Raw genomic sequence first — 18001 nt, forward strand, 5'->3', positions numbered from 1 at the left:
GTAGCTAATGGACTTCAGCTTAATCTAATGTGACAAAGCTGATCTTACATGTCAGTGTAAATCCAAGTAATTTTGAAGACTGTCTTTCTTGTAAGTAAATTAAAAGTCAGGTTTAAGGAAACAGCTGATGTCTATTAACAAAAGCAAAAGTTGGTATGTATGGGTATGTGTTTGATTGATTTAACACTCAAGCATTTAGCTAAGTAGGTTTTGTTAATGCAAATAAAATTTAGGGCAGTTATTACAAAACAACAGATGTCTTTAGCATAGATATCTTTGCCATGCTTCAAAACGCAACGCAGCACAATGTCATTTAAGTTGAACAACTGAAGTTACATGATTTAAATTGGTACATTGTTATACTATTTAAATCACACAGATGCGTTGGTGTCAGCAGCCAGCTATATATTTACACAGGCTTGTGAATGTGATCTGACCTGAAATTGATCCGCGAGTTTTATTTCGTCCTTTTCCATTTGAAGGCAGAATGCCGCGTTATGTTACTGTACAAACGGATGGCGGATGATATCAAAGCATCGCGAGAGCAAACTGCTCCAACTGCTTCGCATGCTTTCTAATCGCTCTCGCGGTTCTTTTAAGTTTATCTTTGCAGCGCCATCGAGCAAACTTCTGATCATCTGCAGTCAGCTGGGGGGGCGGGGATTGCGTACGGCGGGGATTGCGTACAAACCAATAGGGTGTCGGAATGGTGTATGTTTATACTTCTCATCCAACCACATTCGCATTCATCCGGATGATGCAATTTATCAAGATAGGTTTTGGGTTTTTTTAACGATGACAAGCCGGAATGTAAAAAAAGAAAACAAGCCGAAATTAAAAGAAGTAACGAGGCGATTTTTAAAATGTAAGGAGTAGAAAGTACAGATAATTGCGTGAAAATGTAAGGAGTAGAAGTAAAAAGTCGTCTGAAAAATAATTACTCAAGTAAAGTATAGATACCCAAAATATCTACTTAAGTATTGTAACGAAGTATTTGTACTTCGTTACTTGACACCTCTGCATTTGAATATTGACAAAATATATAAATATTTATCAATATTTATGTATTTAAATATTTTTGACATTTCCCTCAAAATTCTAACCGACAGACACTTTTTTTTAAATCACTATTGTAAGTGTATAATTGTGAATTGTGAGAAGGTGACGTAATTTTTGATTATTTTTCGTGATATTTTTCCGCGTTTTTTTCTTGACCGTATCAAAAATTTCTGTTTGCGTGTCTTTGTCGCTTGTTGGTTGCTCAGCTGTTTTTTCCTATTTTCAAACGATTGTCGCTTCGGTTTGGGCTTGGATTTAGTGTTTGCGTTAGGATGTCACTTTAAGTATTGGTTTATACTGTTTTTTCTGATTTTTAAACCATTGTTGCCTGGCTTTAGGGTTAAAGTTGGGTTTGGGTAAGGATGCCGTTTTATTTAAATCTAACCCTTAACCGAAGCGACAATGGTAAAAAATAAGCCAAAACAGTTGAGTAACCAATATGTGACAATGACACGTAAACAGAAATCGTGAAATGTGAAAATTCGTGACAGTATGACGAAAAAGAATCAAAAATTTACGTGACTATAGGTACGTAATTTCATGAGACTGGGCTGGATTTTGAATATTGACTGTTATGTACTTACTCAATTTATTTTTAACCTAAAAAGTTATGGATTGGAGATATAAACGCAAATCGGTTGATATTTTGCTTAGTCATGCAAAGACATTAATACATTTAAAGTGTAGATTAATTCTCCAGATACTTATTGGAACAAATGCAGATGTAATGAAGACTGATTCTGACAGAAATACAGTTTTAACTACAGGTTCAATATTTGACCCCTAGAATTGATTTGCAGGGTTTTGTTAAAATTCAACATGTGCCAAAGAAACTGCACTTCTCCAGCTGAGTCATGGTTCCTCGTGAGGTTTCTTCCTCATCTACTTAAACATCTGGGGAGTTTTATTTTCCTCTCTCACCTTCGTCCTGCGCCCGAACTCAGCATGTCAGTAGCCAGCGTTAACCACAGCACCGTGTCCCCGACCACAATCCTGTGTTTTTAGGCTTTCTGTCAATGTTACACTGAAAACAGGAAGATGTTGGCATGATGTGCGACACTGAGTGTGTGCGCCTAGTGAGTGGTTTATGGCCGCGGGGTCAACCTCTCTGAATAGTGAAGAGAAAGGGAACTCCTCGCATACACACAGGCGCACATAATTCACAAAGACAGATCACTCACAGAGCGATATTTCACTGGATCTGTGACAAGGAAAGAAGGCCCTCTCATCTGCCAGGCCTACGGCGTATGGCGGGGTCCGTAATTCACCCGCGTGATTGACAGCTGAGATGGAGAGCTCAGAAACAGGCCGGGCACGTCAGATCATCTGGTATGCCGGAATGCCACAGCGTCTGACTATTGTCTGATCTGGACAGGACAAGCCGTGTTATGTGATGGGAACATGTTTTTGTGTGTGTGTGTGAAAGAGAGAGAAAAAGAGAGAGAGAGACAACCAGCTATTACAACAGTTCATTCAGACATGTGTAGACAGCGAGTGCCCTCACATGCCGATCTGAGAAGGGTATCATGACAATAAGCGTGAATATGTGTGTGTTATCTGATCGGTGCAGGGCAGCGGTGATGTTTGTCTAATGGTTAGGTTACAGCAATTACAGGTCACTGATTCTCACGCAGACCCAGGCACATACGCACACTTCGCGCCCACACCAGCCTGTCAGATATACATCACTGACATCCCCCCTACTGAATTTACAACACGGACATCAAACGCCCCTTCAGACAGCTGTCTGACACCCTCACCTTACCTGTCACCTGATATCACCCACACATATGTAGGCAGACTTTTCCCATAGACAGAACCTGCGACGTCTTTCATCCTAAATCTATCCCATAATGCATTGCAAAGTAAAAACTGAAATTCATTTGTACTGGTTGATATTGGCCTTCTTTACTAATAAAACGCTTTGTAATCGCAATAAATTAATGCTCAATGTTCGTGAGACCTTCAAACAGTGTTTATACATCGTGACTTTCGGCAGTATGTAAGGAGAGAAGCCACCCAGAAAGCAATGACCTTTGACCCTGTCGTAATGCCAGCCTGCGGGCGTGCTGACTTCACAGACGCAGATGCACACAGCTCTTTCTGTTCTGGTTTTCAGCTGTCCGGGCCGCGGAGCCATCGGGAGAAAAGCTTACAGGCACGGAGAGGGACCGAACCCCCCGGGCTTGTTCTGGACTCAGACCATTGGCTAAAATGGACAGCTGTTGCCCAGGTAACAGGGCAGGCGGGTTTATAGATTAATGTGGGTGTTCTGGTTTTTGGTTATCAATGCAAAGCGTAGCCTCTAATAATATATATAATTAAATGCATGTTTTCCTGCATAGCACACATTTTGGGAATTGCATTAGTAGCGCAAAAGGTCATGGTTTTGATTCCTAGGGATCACACATATACTGAGACAATGTATAGCTTGAATTTGGATGGATAAAAAAAGTACAGAACCTATATGATTATTATGAAGTGAAAAAAAGGACTTAACTAACATAAAATTAAACAAAACCCATATAATAAATCTAATAATCCTACACTGAATTGTGTGTGTGTGTGTGTGCGTGTGTGTGTGTGTGCGCGCGCGCGCGTGCCTGTGTGCGTGTTCATGGCGGGATGGTTTGACAAGTCGAGGAGATTCCACTTTGCTGTAGCTCTCCAGATGCCATCACCATGGCTACATCAGGCTGGGAACCTGACCCTTGACCTCTCAGAGGGTCACTAAGTGACCCCTGCTGTTTGTACAGAGAAACTCCATAGTGACATGCAAAAGGAAAAGACATCTGGTGATGTGTTTGTGTGTGTGTGTGTCTAGCGAATTACTGGACATAATAGGGAGATCTGACTTAAAAATAGATTTAGACATTTACAATGACAGTATTTAGAATTCTTCTGCTAGTGTGATGTGTTTTTAAATCAACATTTTAATATGCTGTAATTAAAATATTATTATTATTTAATTAAATAAGAAACTCATCTATTTTTTATCCCAAACATTTTATTTTGTTTATGCATCCTCACGTTTTTCTTTTTCATATTCATTAAACATCACACGCATTTTCATTGAACAATTTGTTTTGTACTCTCGTTTCTTTGTCTTTTTCTCTGTGTTGCCCACATTCCTAATGAATGCATCTTCTTCTCTAGACTCGCTGAATATGCTCTCTATCTCTGCCTGCGACCCAATTTGCATGCGATTTATTATAAACACTATGCAAGATTAGAATTAGTGCATAATAGGATGTCAGTCGTGCCCATATGGTTTACCAATTATGCCGGATTTTTAGACTATACATTCATGCATATATCTGGCTAATATTCTTTGCACACAATCATACCGCAGATGTTCTAATCCTCACTTAAGTACATACTTTTAGTGCGTAGTATGTATGCAAGTATGCAAACATGGACGCGGCCTCTTTTATTTCAAGTCAAGAAGCTTTCCTTGTCATTTCAAGCATATAAACCAGTGCAGTACAAAGTGAAATGAAATGTTTCTCAATGATCATGGTGCCAGTCCAGTGTTGGGTGTAACTAGTTACTAAGTAATTAGTTACTGTAATTTAATTACTTTTCCCTTGAAAAAGTAAAGTAAGGGATTACTCTTATTTTTCTTGTAATCTAAATACAGTTACTTCTGATGTAACTAAATACTGTGTATGGACTCTAAAACAATTATGTATACTATAATACAATAGTGGATTTAACATGGTTTAAGTTTACAATTCTCACTATTAACTGGTTGATTATTAGCATTAATATTAATGAGATGCTGGCTGTTTATTAATACTTAATAGCACATATTAATGCCTGATTCTGGAAAACCTTATTTTACTTTCTTAACCCTCCCCATTTCTACCAATACTTAAAATTAACAACTTGTTTAGTATTAAAAAGCAGTAGTTGGAGTATATTGAGGCAAAAGTAGTTAGTAGTTAGTTAATAGAGACAATTGGACCCTAAAGTGGGACCAGAAAAATTGATGTACTTTTATATATTATTTCTTCGTGCCATTTCAAGCCTATCCTTGTATCATGTACTTAATAGGATTTAGAAAGTAATAAGTAATCAAATACTTTTTGGAGAGAGTAATTTGTAAAGTAATCTAATTACATGATTGAAAATGTAATTAGTAACTAGTAATTAATTACTTTTTTTGAGTAACTTACTCAACACTGGTTAAAGCAACACAGAGATAAGGACTAATAAAGTAAAAATGTTAACCAAGCAATGCACATAAAGTGCATGCATGCAACCTAGTGCAGATGACTCAGGGCCGGATCTGCACCGGAGCGGCTGACTTTGTGATCCGGTGTAGATCCGGCTCGGCTCACAATACAGACAATCATACAAAAGTATGATTGTAAACATCTCTGTATATATTTTAGCATCATAGACATCATTTAAAATGTGATATGCATTTATTTGCTTCAAAACATATTAACTGTCAATGTTTCTGTAATGCTTCAGTAAAACATAAGGAAGCATTCACTTCCAGTGAAATCAGCGATTAATGTAAACGTCACATCGACAAGTTGAGAAGGAGCCCGGGGCCCAGAGGAGCACGGGGCAATAGTGCAGGATAATATACAGAGCAAAAACATGCCGGAGTCCTGCAGAGCCCGAACACACATCCTGTCTCTTGTAAGACTCCGACGTGCTGAGGTATATCACATTTCCATGTTCCATCCCCAGAACGCTGCCAGTCAACGCTCCTGCGATACACAGTATGTGTGTTCGAGTGTGATACAGCACATATGGCCCAAATGATCTGGCAACTCTATTTATTACACGCAAGAAGTTAAATTGAGCTTTATGAAGAGTGTGCGAACATACAGATCTGGCAGCAGCCGACCGCCGTGATGTTACACAGGCCTGAATGAGTTTGTGTGTGTGTCTGGAATTTCTATATGGGCTAACATAGTTAGTGGCCGTTTCTCTCCCAAGCACGCTGAATCGAGCTCTGTCAACTGGTTTAACAAAAAAAAAGAAGTTTTCCACATCTTGATTACCGCCATCTTCAATCACATCTCATTGGACAGCCATAAGGGAAGCCGCATTTTAATTAGTCATATTAATTAATACAGCTGTTAGAGTCTCGGTCCACCTCCCTTTACCACCAGAATTCACGCAACATTGTACTTCTTAAATTTGATCTTACTTTCCAGGTGCAATTGATTCAAATTAGCTCCCCGTAAGAGAATTTTCTTGAAATCGTATTATTGTTTGTAGCCAGATGACTTCCATTAATACATAAACCTCTCTTTCTTTCTTTCTCTCTGGAGTTGTGCTCCCAAGAGCTCGAATCCAATAAAGCATCTTTAACTACCATCTGCCTTGAATTATAGACTCATTACCTAATAACCTCCGATATAGACAAACACAAAATTATGTCTTGATATTTTAATAATGCACCTGCGTAATCGTTTAAATTAAAGTCGCAATTTAGACTCTGACAGGTGTTACAATGCCTATATGCGTATTTACAATATACATTTTTAATTTAAAACGACGACCGCAGATCGTTATAGAAATAAACGTCTGGATGTGCACCGCAGTCGCTTCAGTCTCCGCATGCCTTCCAGAGATGATCGTGCCGGGTTTTATTGTGAATGAGTGATGCTGCGTCTTCAAAAGCAGGACAGATCTGCAGCACTTACGCTGGATAATTCAGAGCGTCGTTTTATTACACACTTTATTAAAGCAATCCGACCCAAGACGAGAGGCTGCAATATCCACACCATTATTTTTCCTAACGTCTGTGTGATCTATCTCTTTGCATTTTGTGGTAGTGTGTTTGTACAGTACACAATTGGGTATGTAGGCCTTGTTATAGCTAACTCTACATGAGATAAAATAGTAATATGTGACCCTCCCTGTGAATACCCTTTTTTACATAAAATCATCCTACATAATGTAAAGAACATATTTTTAAAAGATTGAAATTAAGATCCGAAATCAAACTTTGATTGAATGCATCGTTCATCCAAACCCCCAGATTCTTTGTCTCCTGTGCATCTTTTGTATTTGGATTGATAGACGTCCAGCACATCATCTGCAAGTCCAGCTGTGCAGATCCGGACTCACTGATGTGTGTGTAAGTGTGCAAGTGTGTGTGTGTGACCAGCTGAGTGAGGTGAGGTGTGTAACTCGGGTCCTGCTGATGTATGTGTTCGGCATTCTTATGGTAATGGTGTCAGATAGCATGTAATGAATTCATTATACAGCCTTATTACAACCTCATCTGCACACAGACAACCACCCTGGGACATACTGTACGTGTGTGGGTGCGAGTACATTAGGAGAGTACGTTCGGTGTGCGAAAACATTATACGGCCTTATAATTCCTAATACAATAATAATGATCGTGCACATGTTGGCTTATGTCATTTTAACTGTTGAACATTTCATATTATTTAAGGGTAAAGCATTTAAAGGCTTGTATGTAATCACATTCTAACACAATTTCAGTCAATTTATTTATCACTTTTGTGTACAAATCTGAGAATGTATGTGTGTGCGCGCGCTCTATGTAGATATCAGGGTTCATACTGTGAGGTTACTACTTAGATAAATCTCCTAGATAATAAATTATGCATGTGTGTGTTATGCAAATTAGAATCTCCTCAACCCAGCCTTGTTCCTTAAGTTATTAACTACCGATTTAAGTTAAAAACAATACCATGTGTAGGCTTACCAGATAACATTTTAAGCCCAGAATGCTGAGATGTGAACAGTTACCGTTTCAAACTTTAAAGCAAGCTGGGAAATACTAATTATTACATATGACATGTTATATATTATAATTACCGATACTGATGATGAGGAGGAAGTGTGATATGTGGATGTGAATGCAGATGGATCGTCGGCTGTGTTCGGAATGTTACAATAGCGTGCTGTACACTTCACAATGTTTACTGCATACTGCAGGGTCACCGAAGATAGTAAGCAGGTTTATTAAGACAACGACATATAGAAAATTTGCATAATGCAGGGTCACAACCACCTAAGTAAAGTTTAATTTAAGTGTATGCACTTGAAAATAGTGCTAGATTGTTTGAATGCATATTTGGGTAAAATATGTGCAAACCCAGTCGTTGGGTTTAAATTAAATGGATAGTTCACCCAAAAATGCTCTTATGCTGTTGCAAGCCTGTGTACATTTTTTTGTGTGAAAGAAGGGAAGATATTTTGAGGAATGTTTGTAACCAAACCAATCATGAGCCCCATTCACTTCCACAGTAGGAAAAAATAATACTATAGACGGTTTCAGCAGTAACAACATAAACGAGCGGCTGTCGTGGTCCGCACGTAACTTCCGGTAAACTCCGCTAAGAATAAATAGCAACAAAGTACTTTAAACGTAGTTTATTTATATAATCAGCAAAAAACAACAACACATACCTAGGAAACCAAAACATTTGTTATTTTTGACGAGGCATTTGTTCAAGAGATCAGTTTAGCAACTAGTCAAATCCATTACAAATACGAAACCGGAAGTAAAGTTCGGATCCAGACGTGTATCGCGTCAGCACACATGCGTCCGATGAAACCGTCTATAGAAGTGAATGGGGCTCATGAAACAAACATTCCTTAAAGGTGCAGTGTGTAAATTGTAGTGGCATCTAGTGGTGAGGTTGCGAATTGCAACCAACGGCTCAGTCCACTGCCCAACCCTCGCTTTTAAATGCATAAAGAAGCTACGATAGCTATCACCAGACAAACATTTCATCGTCGGAGACAACTTAGTAAAAAAGTTTGTCCGTTAAGGGCTTCTGTAGAAATATGGCGGCACAAAATGGCAACTTCCATGTAAGGGGACCCTCTGTGTATGTAGATAAAAAGTCTCATTCTAAGGTTATAAAAACATTAATGGTTCATTTTAAAAGGTCTTTATTCACCACTGATAATATAGTTTTGTATATTATTTTGCATTTCTTTCAAAGGATCCTTATAAAAATTACACACTGCACCTTTAAAATATCTTCCTTCATGTTCATCAGAACAAAGAAATTTATTCAGGTTTGTAACAACATGAGAGTGAGAAAATGATGACAAAATTTAAATTTTTGGGTGAACTGTCTCTTTAACCTATGTTGGGTTGTTTCAATACATGGTTTGGTCAAATATGGACATTTCCTAGGTTGATTCATCCCAACAATTGGGTCAAACCATCGGTTAAAAAAACCTTAAATCCAGTGTGGTAGTGTTTTACTAAAAATAAAAATGTAAGTAAGGGTTAAAATCAAAACAAGCACTTCATGTTGGAGTAGGCCCCCACAAGAACCTTGTGGGTAGGCCTACCTCACAAACATTCCCACAGACCCATTCTTTCTCTCTCGCCATCATCTTCCTCTCAGCTTCATATTCTCCATTACGCAGGTTTTTAAACACCTCTTGTACTGCTATTAGAGAAAAAGAAGCCGAAGAAGAAGAAGTTCTGCACTATTTACCCCGTCAGACTATCAATCAACGTCGCTCTCGCTGCCCCGTCTTGGGCGCAAAGACAGCGCCGCGCGGCCAGCCATTTGTCAAAGCGGCCCCGGAGGCTACGCATGGCTGTGTCCGGGGAGGACGGCCTGTCGTCGGGCCGACGTGGATGAACGAAAGCGCTATGCAAATTAGTGGCTAATCTGTGGCGGAACACAGGCGCGCTCGGCTCGCAGGTTCCATTACTCCTCTTTAGCTCGGTTGATTATGATTAAACTGATGCCTGCCGATCGGTTTTAACCCTTTTGCCCGCCAAAAAGCAACCCGGCGAGGATGCTTCGGTTTGGCTGGAGGCGTGCGGAAGATGAACTGTCTGTTTATGGAAATAAATACGCTAAGTTTGAGACTCGGGCCTCAAGTCACGAAGACTCCCAGCGGAATCACGAGTTGAAAGTGCGAAACTTTGCTTTTCAGTCTCATTAAAACAGCATAATTATAACAACGTTGTGGTATGGTAGACACGTACAATAAAGGTGAATATCTGTGTGAGCCACAGCACGAATGTGTTGGGTTTTGGAGAGCTGCTTTTCTTTGTCAGCAAAATGCTGTGTACAGCGTTGCATATAGCGCAAAAAGTCATGGGTTTGATTCCCAGAAAACACACACATACCTGTATAGCTTGACTGCACTGGAAGTCACTTTGGATAAAAGCGTTTGTCAAATGCGTAAATGTAAAACTCAAAATGTAATGTTGAATCCAAGTCTTGTTCATTTAGTAAAGAGATGATGGGTGAAGAAGCGGAGATGTTTTGATTGATAGGATCCATCATACCACTTACCGTGTGTGCACGTGCGCGTGTGTAAAGACAAGGTATGGTAACCTGAACTAAAGTCTCTAAATAACATGAGTAAAATTTTGGAGACGTGGAGTAAAGAACAGTGTCATTTTTATTATTATTATTCATTTTTATTTGGTATTAAAGGTAAATATCTTTCATTTGCATTTGTCCAATGTCAAACCAATCTAAAACATTTTCACTTTTATCATGTATGCATTTGACAGATGCTTTCATCCAAAGTGCATTCAAACTATACATTGTCCATAAGCAACAGAAGGGAATATTTGACACTTAGCACTGTTTTATACTTGCTTTATTCTTTCCAAGACCATATGAGATTGTTTGCTCTATATTGTGGAAGAGAGGACAGAAAATATGGTGCAAATAAAATGATGCACTTAAAAGAGAGCTTCAAATTCCTTTAATAGCAATAAAACAACATTATGTAACAGCAGCATGACACAGTCCTCTCTTCTACTACTCCATCATCATTGCCAGCGGTCTATCTGTCAATTTCTTTCCCTGTATGGACTGTAATGTGACATAATTCTTTCAAAAGACTGACACGGTGTAACTGTTTCAATTTGTTGTGGTCCTTAAGGGCCAAGACCACTACTGCCACCTGCTGGCTGAATGAAGACACCACATTACCACAGATTACCACATCCTTTATTGCTTCATTACTATTCAAAAACACAGGGACACTTGTTGTTCAAGAGTTTTGTCACTGGAGGGCGCACTTCAACAACAAAGACAAAAAAGCAATTCCAGGCTCTTGTTTTGCAGAACAACGATGTTAGCTGTAAGTTTATTTGGTTAAAAATCTTCATCTGTAATTGCTTTCGTTCAAAAGTCAAGTCATAAAATCGTCCAAATGCCTGAAGTGCCAGACATTTGCCTCTTTAAAAGTAAAACGACTCCTGTCATGCCAAATGAAGTTTCCCATCAGAAGCTATAAGATGGTGATTAATGGACTGTGTGTAGTGCAGACGGCAGATCTTGGCTGTCATGAGCGTCCTATCAAAGCAGATCGAGTCCAGCTGGTGCTGGCCTGCCCCGCAGCCACGCTCCCTTCGAGTGTTTCATGAAATGTGACTCGTTCTTATTTAATCCCCGTGTGAATGAACTGTACATACTGACTGGCAATGCCGCCAGCACACAAAGTGGACCAATCACCCATCAGACAGGTCACAGCAAACCACTGGTCATTCGTGTTCCTCAACCCTAATTGGACCATTGGACTCCTGGCATTGGGCCCTGAATGGTCTTTTCCAGGCTGGGCTCATTTTTTTGTTCTTTCATTAGTTCTTCTTTTTTTTTATAAACATAACATCACATTTCAGTCAAGTCAAAAGCTTGTAATTTATATATCCATTTATTGCATTACAGTACAGTTCAGTTTTGCCAGAAGGTAATATCAAGCGCCAATTAAGCTATTATTCTTCTACACCCAATCCATGCATACATTTGCAATTGTTTTATCTGGCTGATGAAACTATAGCCCTGTTTATTCAAGCATCAGAGGAAGGAGGGATCCAGTGTGTTTGTGTGTGTGACAGCAGGAGGGAGGAGTCACGCACCTGTGGATGTACACCTGGTTTCCAGAAACAGATAGAGAGAGAGATTCAAGCCGGAGAGGTGGAGAAGAGAAAAAAAGGAAGGAAGAAACAAATTAAAATTAAGTAAAAATAAATCAATCAGTTTGAGGGCCAAAGGGCTTATGACCTCACCTGCCGGATTCGACTGTTAAGAGCTAAAGGACTGAACCAGAGGATACTCACCTGAAGTCGGATAACAACAGTCTCAACAGACATACATTCACCTGTACAGGTGAGGACGTATTTTTATCACAATTCACCGGGGAGACTCTAGTTGAACATTATTCTACAGGGTTTAACATTCATGTCGCAATTTAATTATTAGTTAAATTACTATACTTTACTATGTTGCTATGTGTTAAACAAAACATAAAGTGCTAACTATTTTATAGTCTATAAATGTGTGCTCATGGCTGTATATTTTAATGACCTTTGGACGGAGACACATTTGATTACACATTCATAGCAAACAGTGAACTTTTATCATCCGATCTGCACAATACGGAGGCTTTGATATTTGTGTTTGGATGGTTATTACAAGGAAGAGCACTCTTTGAAATGCAAAACATTTTTCAATACAGGTGCATTTGAATTTAAATATTAATCCGGATAAAAATGTGGTCTCGACAGCAAGCCTATGCTATACCGATGCAATTCAGGCCTGTGGAGTCAAACATGCTTTACTCTGTGATGTTAAAACTTCAAGATTTAAATGACAGCGAAACAGTGTCAACTCTTATGCAATACCTCTGGCCTCATTTCACCTGCATTTGCACATCACTTTATGTCTTTTGCCATATATGTACTTATTATGTCCCGTATCAAGCATCGGCTCCAGAGAGAAGATCTCCGAGGAGCTCCAATTAACACCTGATGTTCTTTCCAACCACGGACAATAATAAATAAATTAACGGAAACGCCTTTAGGGATTTCTATTTAGCGACTGTAACTAAATAGATAGTTGAAGATAACAAAAAATAGATACGTCTTGATAAACATCGTGATGATGAAATAAACCACAACACTTTTTTGAAGAAATAAATCGCGTGATCTGAAAAATCAAAGGTTTGGTTTGGCGACACTGAAACTGTATTTGTTATCGTGACCTGTTAATCTTATCATGAGTACTTTATTATGAGTTGGCCATTGATATGGTTCGGGAAAAAAATCACAATCTTTTTCCTCATATGGAAAACCACAAAATTAGATTGAGATAACCTGTCAACAGTGATCTGTTGTCCTGAGGGCATGGGCAACATAAGTAGGGCCTCATACAGGATGAGTCCCATTGCGTGCAAAGAGAAACCTTCCTTATCATAATCCTGGCAAAACCATTACAATGCCCAAGGCAAAACTGTGACCGTAAGAGAGATGAGGAAAATAAAAACTTGCAAAAAAGGCCATATAGCCAATTTCCTTCATATTACAAATCTCACTTAAAGTGTACACTATAACTTTTTTTAAGTTAAACCAACTTCTTTTTACAGTCTAATAATTAAAATAACTAAAAAGTAGGCTAAATACATGTAAGTGTAGTATTCTTGCATCACATGTTTAACAACCAAAGAATAGTTACTCAGTGTACATACAGTTAAAATGCACCTGTAATGCAATACATATACGATTGTCAAAACAAGCACTCTCTTTCTCTAAGGTTAAAGCACTAAAGTTCAAAAAGCACGGTTGTGGGTTGAAAGAGAGCTGGCTGGCACCTGATCTCTGTTTGCTCTCGTAAACATTAAAGCAAGAGTCAAAGCCCTCAGCGAGTGAACTAAATTAGCATACTGTATGAAAATTACTACTCTGTTGCCAAGCAACCGGCACTTAATGGCCAACTCCTTTCCTGTCAATGGTGAGTGGACGTTGCCACACACAACTCCCATTGGATGCGAATGGACTTGTTATTTGTTATTTTAATGAAAGCAGGAAATATGATCACGTACAGTAAAGCAGTACATTTTTCAAGATTTTGTAAAGATTGTTTATGTAATATGAATTAACTTTGAAATGTTTGGGCTTTCATGTGTGTGTGTGTGCGTGCGTGTGTGTGCATGCTTTTTATTTACAAAGTATTCCACCATGTATATTAAAGGTGTGCTTGCTTTTATTGTACTCGTGTAATGGTTTACTTCAAAGAAGCCATTCTGGCTTGTGTTGACGTTATGGATTGTTAAACTCTTTCTAGATTGTAAACTTTCCCACAATAGCCTTTTATTTTTTGAAGAGCAGCACGTTGTTTCTGTTTTGATGGCCTTCCCTGCTGAAAAGACCAGCCTAAACCGGTTGGGTGGTTTTGGATGGTGTAACAGGCTGGTTTTAGAGGGGTTTTGGAGACTTTTTTGACCCACCAACTTGAACAGAGTCAATCCCTGCCAGCCATTTTTTGAAAAGTTGCCCACCAGCATTTATTGTGATTTTCACAAAATGCATTTCAGGACAATTTTCTTATAAAAAGATATAAACATACAAATATATCAAATGAAAGAACAGAGCCTCTGCTTTCAAACAAACAATAAACAAACAAACAAAATCGAAAAAAAAGTTTCATCCTATCTATATTTTTCTCTGCTTATAAACTCTTAAATATGGGTATTTTTCTTTAAAAATACAATTTTGTTAGCAAAAAGCATTTTTGTGAAGAAATTTTGTTAGATATCCGATTGAGAACAATTATTAAAACATACACAGAGTTTAAAATTAGTAAATAACGTTTTGGCTTCAGTTTTTTTCTAGTGGATAATCGTGGTATTGCAGATTAACATAACAATTCACCAAGAACACGTTTGTTTATGCAAATGTTTTCTCTTAATTGAAGATATAATGGCGGGGAATGAGTAAACAAACTTTGCCATGCTAGGAGAGCAATCTTAAAGGATTAGTCCATTTTCTTAAAAAAATCCAGATCATTTACTCACCACGTCATCCAAAATGCTGATGTCTTGCTTTGTTCAGTCGAGAAGAAATTATGTTTTTTGAGGAAAACATTCCAGAATTTTTCTCATTTTAATGCACTTTAATGGACCCCAACACTTACCAGTTTTAATAAAATTGCAGTTTCAAAGGACTCTAAACAAATTCACACGAGGCATTAGGGTCTTATCTATCGAAACGATTGTCATTTTCGGCAAGAAAAATGGAAGGTATGCACTTTTGGACCACAGCTTCTCGTCTTCCTCCGGTCGTGTGGCGCACCAGCGCGACCTCACGTAATCCGTCAAAAGGTCATGGATGACGTATGTATGTGAAACTACGCCGCAGTGTTTACAAGTGTGGAGAAAGAGGACCGTTTCCATGTTGTTGTATGTGGAATGATACTAATTAATGTCTTTGTGTCAGTTTATTGTTTAAAATGGTCCGCAAATGTGGGTTTTAATTATTGGTGTCCATTAAAGTCCATTAAAATGAGAAAAATGCTGGAATGTTTTCTTTAAAAAAACATAATTTCTTCTCGACTGAACAAAGACAGGCATCAACATTTTGGATGACATGGTGGTGAGTAAATTATTTGGATTTTTTTTAAGAAAATTGACTAATCCTTTAATGTGGGCAAGTGTGAGTGGAATGTGCATCCTTTAAACAGCTACTTCCATCTTAAACCAGCTAAGACCAGCCAACCATCTTAGGCAAGTTTGGTCAAGCTGATTAAGGTGGTGGGTCAGCTGGTTTTCCTAAAAAGTGTCAAAAACCCTTAAACCGACCTGTTTAACCAGCTACAACCAGACTGGGAGACCAGCTAAAACCAGCCAACCAGCCGGGTGCAATCGATAAGGGTGCAGTATCTTTAAAATGCTGTGTGCTAATTCCGTAAGGGCCCATGTGGGTTATAGTCAAATAAATCACTTAACACTGGTCAATGTGTGAACCACCATAACAGTGACCTGTACAAATGTATGTGAAAGTCCAAGCTAACATGATTTGAACAATTTTTTATTTCCAAATAAGAAATGCTGCAATCGTTAGGCCACTATTTAAATTTAAGCAAATTGGGGACACTGACCATAGGTAACTCCTTTCAGATTTCTTTGCCTCTGTTGAAGCACACGAAATGTTGTTTTAAGCATTTTCAAATCAAGCAAAGACAACACGAATCATCAGTTTTTCCACAAAATCTGATTGAAATGCTTCCTGGACATCATTTAGCACTTATGTTGTTTTTATGCGTAGCATTTCCATCCAACTAGCATATAGCTTTAGTTTAGCGTGTGTGATATCTGAGGCCTGTAACCAGACCTGTACGTATTAAACTTAGCATACACCTCTACCATATGGTGCTTATTCAATTACACTAAAAAATTCAGCAGGGGTTACCACTTCGAATGTAAGACACGTATCTTACATTAGCTTCAGTGAAGCGCTCATCTTACACATTAGGAAATTCAATGATGTGCCATCTTAAGGTATTGAAACAAATCTACTAACCCAATGCTTTTACACTCTTAGAAATGTAAAAAAGCTGTACCAATATGTACATTCATATGCACTCTTTAGGTATTTTTGGAAAATTTACTATCCCAGTTAGAAAGTATAAGTACATATGTGTAATGGGCAGATGCCAGGGGCACCAGCCCTTTGTGGCTAGAGGGCACCATGAGGACCTAATATGTCTTTGACTTTTTAAATGTATTACATTTTAAAGATCTCATTCTGTTCCCTTGCAGAGTGGTTCGATTCTGTTATCATCTTCATGGCTACCGCAGAGCCTGCCCCATCCTGGTGGAAGCTGACCTTTACGCGTAAAAAGAAATCAGAGCCAAAGGTGTTGTATGAAATCCCAGCGGAACACGACAGCAATGCCGGAGAGCCACCCGGCACAACCGATCCAGCTGCTGACAGCCAGTTCAACGCCCGCTTAGAGCGCATCGTGGACAAGACGGCAACGAAGGGCCGCCACGTCAAAGTGTCACATTCGGGGCGTTTTAAAGAGAAGAAGAGGATCCGATCTACGCTAGCTGAGAACCCAGAGCTTTTTCCTGAGACTACGAGTGAGAGTAATAAAACTGATAAATAAAGGCACTGTGTAAACACACTCGCACGCAAAGCAGTCGAGAGGGCCTCGGTCCATGCAGCACTTTTCTATTGATGTCATTTGCAGTTTACAATCACCTGAGGCTACGTTGTCTAAAGAAAGACAGGATCTCTGAATTAGTGACTGACTCATGTTTGGGAACAAAGAGATGTAGAGAGCCAAAGATCAGGTTTCTGCACACAGCAGGACTGCTATTGATTTTTTTATCTCCATGGTAGTCCATTGATATCAACAATGATATGAGCCGGTTTTTGTTTGCTTGTTTCTCTGTATTTTATGTGGTGTATTGCAAACTAGAATTAAAGCTACCACGCATTTGATTCTACAGATTGAAGAATTCATTCATGGAGGTTGTTAATATATCAAAAGAATTTTATTGAAATTTATAAAATAGATATTTTGTGAAGAATAAATTGGTAGGTGCTTAATACATACACTTAAATGTGTTATGATCTAAATAAAGTGTAAAAACGTTTCTAAAATATTTTATGTTTTAAAATAAATACGCCTGTTGCGGTAAGAAAAACTATTTTAATATTTGTGTTGGTATATGTAAGGTATATATGTTTTATTTTGTATTTATTATAGAGGTTTATAAAATTTAACCGACAAACATGATGGGGTTTTCCATTTTAATTTGAATGTTTTTATATTGATATACATGATAAAATGTTTGCACACAGCCTAATTTAATTTAATTGTTTGCTTAGCTGGCATTTTAAACTGAATTTTGTACAAAATTGCATAAGTTGTATTTAAATATGAGTTCTGCCTACTATAGTAACTAAATAAATTCATTAATAATTAACCATGTGCACTGTTTCAATTTTTTCTTCCTGTGTTTGTTACACCCATCTTCTTTATTTGGTTCTAACGTCAGTCGTTTAGTCTTTTGTCTTCAATACAAACACTTTTATTAGGACAAGTAACGTGACATGTATTCAAGTCCAGCAGAGGGCGGCAGACACAACTTACATCCGGGAAACTTAGCATACGACTTTGACGTAAGACATAATTTATTTGCATTTTATAGTGATTTC

General features: G+C 38.4%; 1 protein-coding gene across 2 annotated transcripts; it reads left to right on the forward strand.

Annotated features, from left to right (window-relative positions):
* The first annotated feature begins 1494 nt into the window (after positions 1–1494).
* Positions 1495–17769, forward strand: prr15la (proline rich 15 like a). Of its 2 annotated transcripts, XM_073857538.1 has the most exons (3): positions 1505–3292; positions 11897–12167; positions 16594–17769. In XM_073857538.1, exon 3 carries the CDS (start codon positions 16620–16622, stop codon positions 16941–16943), a length of 324 nt encoding a protein of 107 aa, XP_073713639.1. In that variant the 5' UTR covers positions 1505–3292; positions 11897–12167; positions 16594–16619; the 3' UTR covers positions 16944–17769. The 2 variants fall into 2 exon arrangements, with proteins under 2 accessions (XP_073713638.1, XP_073713639.1); XM_073857537.1 differs by lacking the exon at positions 11897–12167 and having other exon boundaries at positions 1495–3292.
* The last annotated feature ends 232 nt before the right edge of the window (positions 17770–18001 follow it).

The sequence above is a fragment of the Misgurnus anguillicaudatus genome, chromosome 19 (genome assembly GCF_027580225.2).
Source record: "Misgurnus anguillicaudatus chromosome 19, ASM2758022v2, whole genome shotgun sequence".
Classification (NCBI taxonomy): domain Eukaryota; kingdom Metazoa; phylum Chordata; class Actinopteri; order Cypriniformes; family Cobitidae; genus Misgurnus; species Misgurnus anguillicaudatus.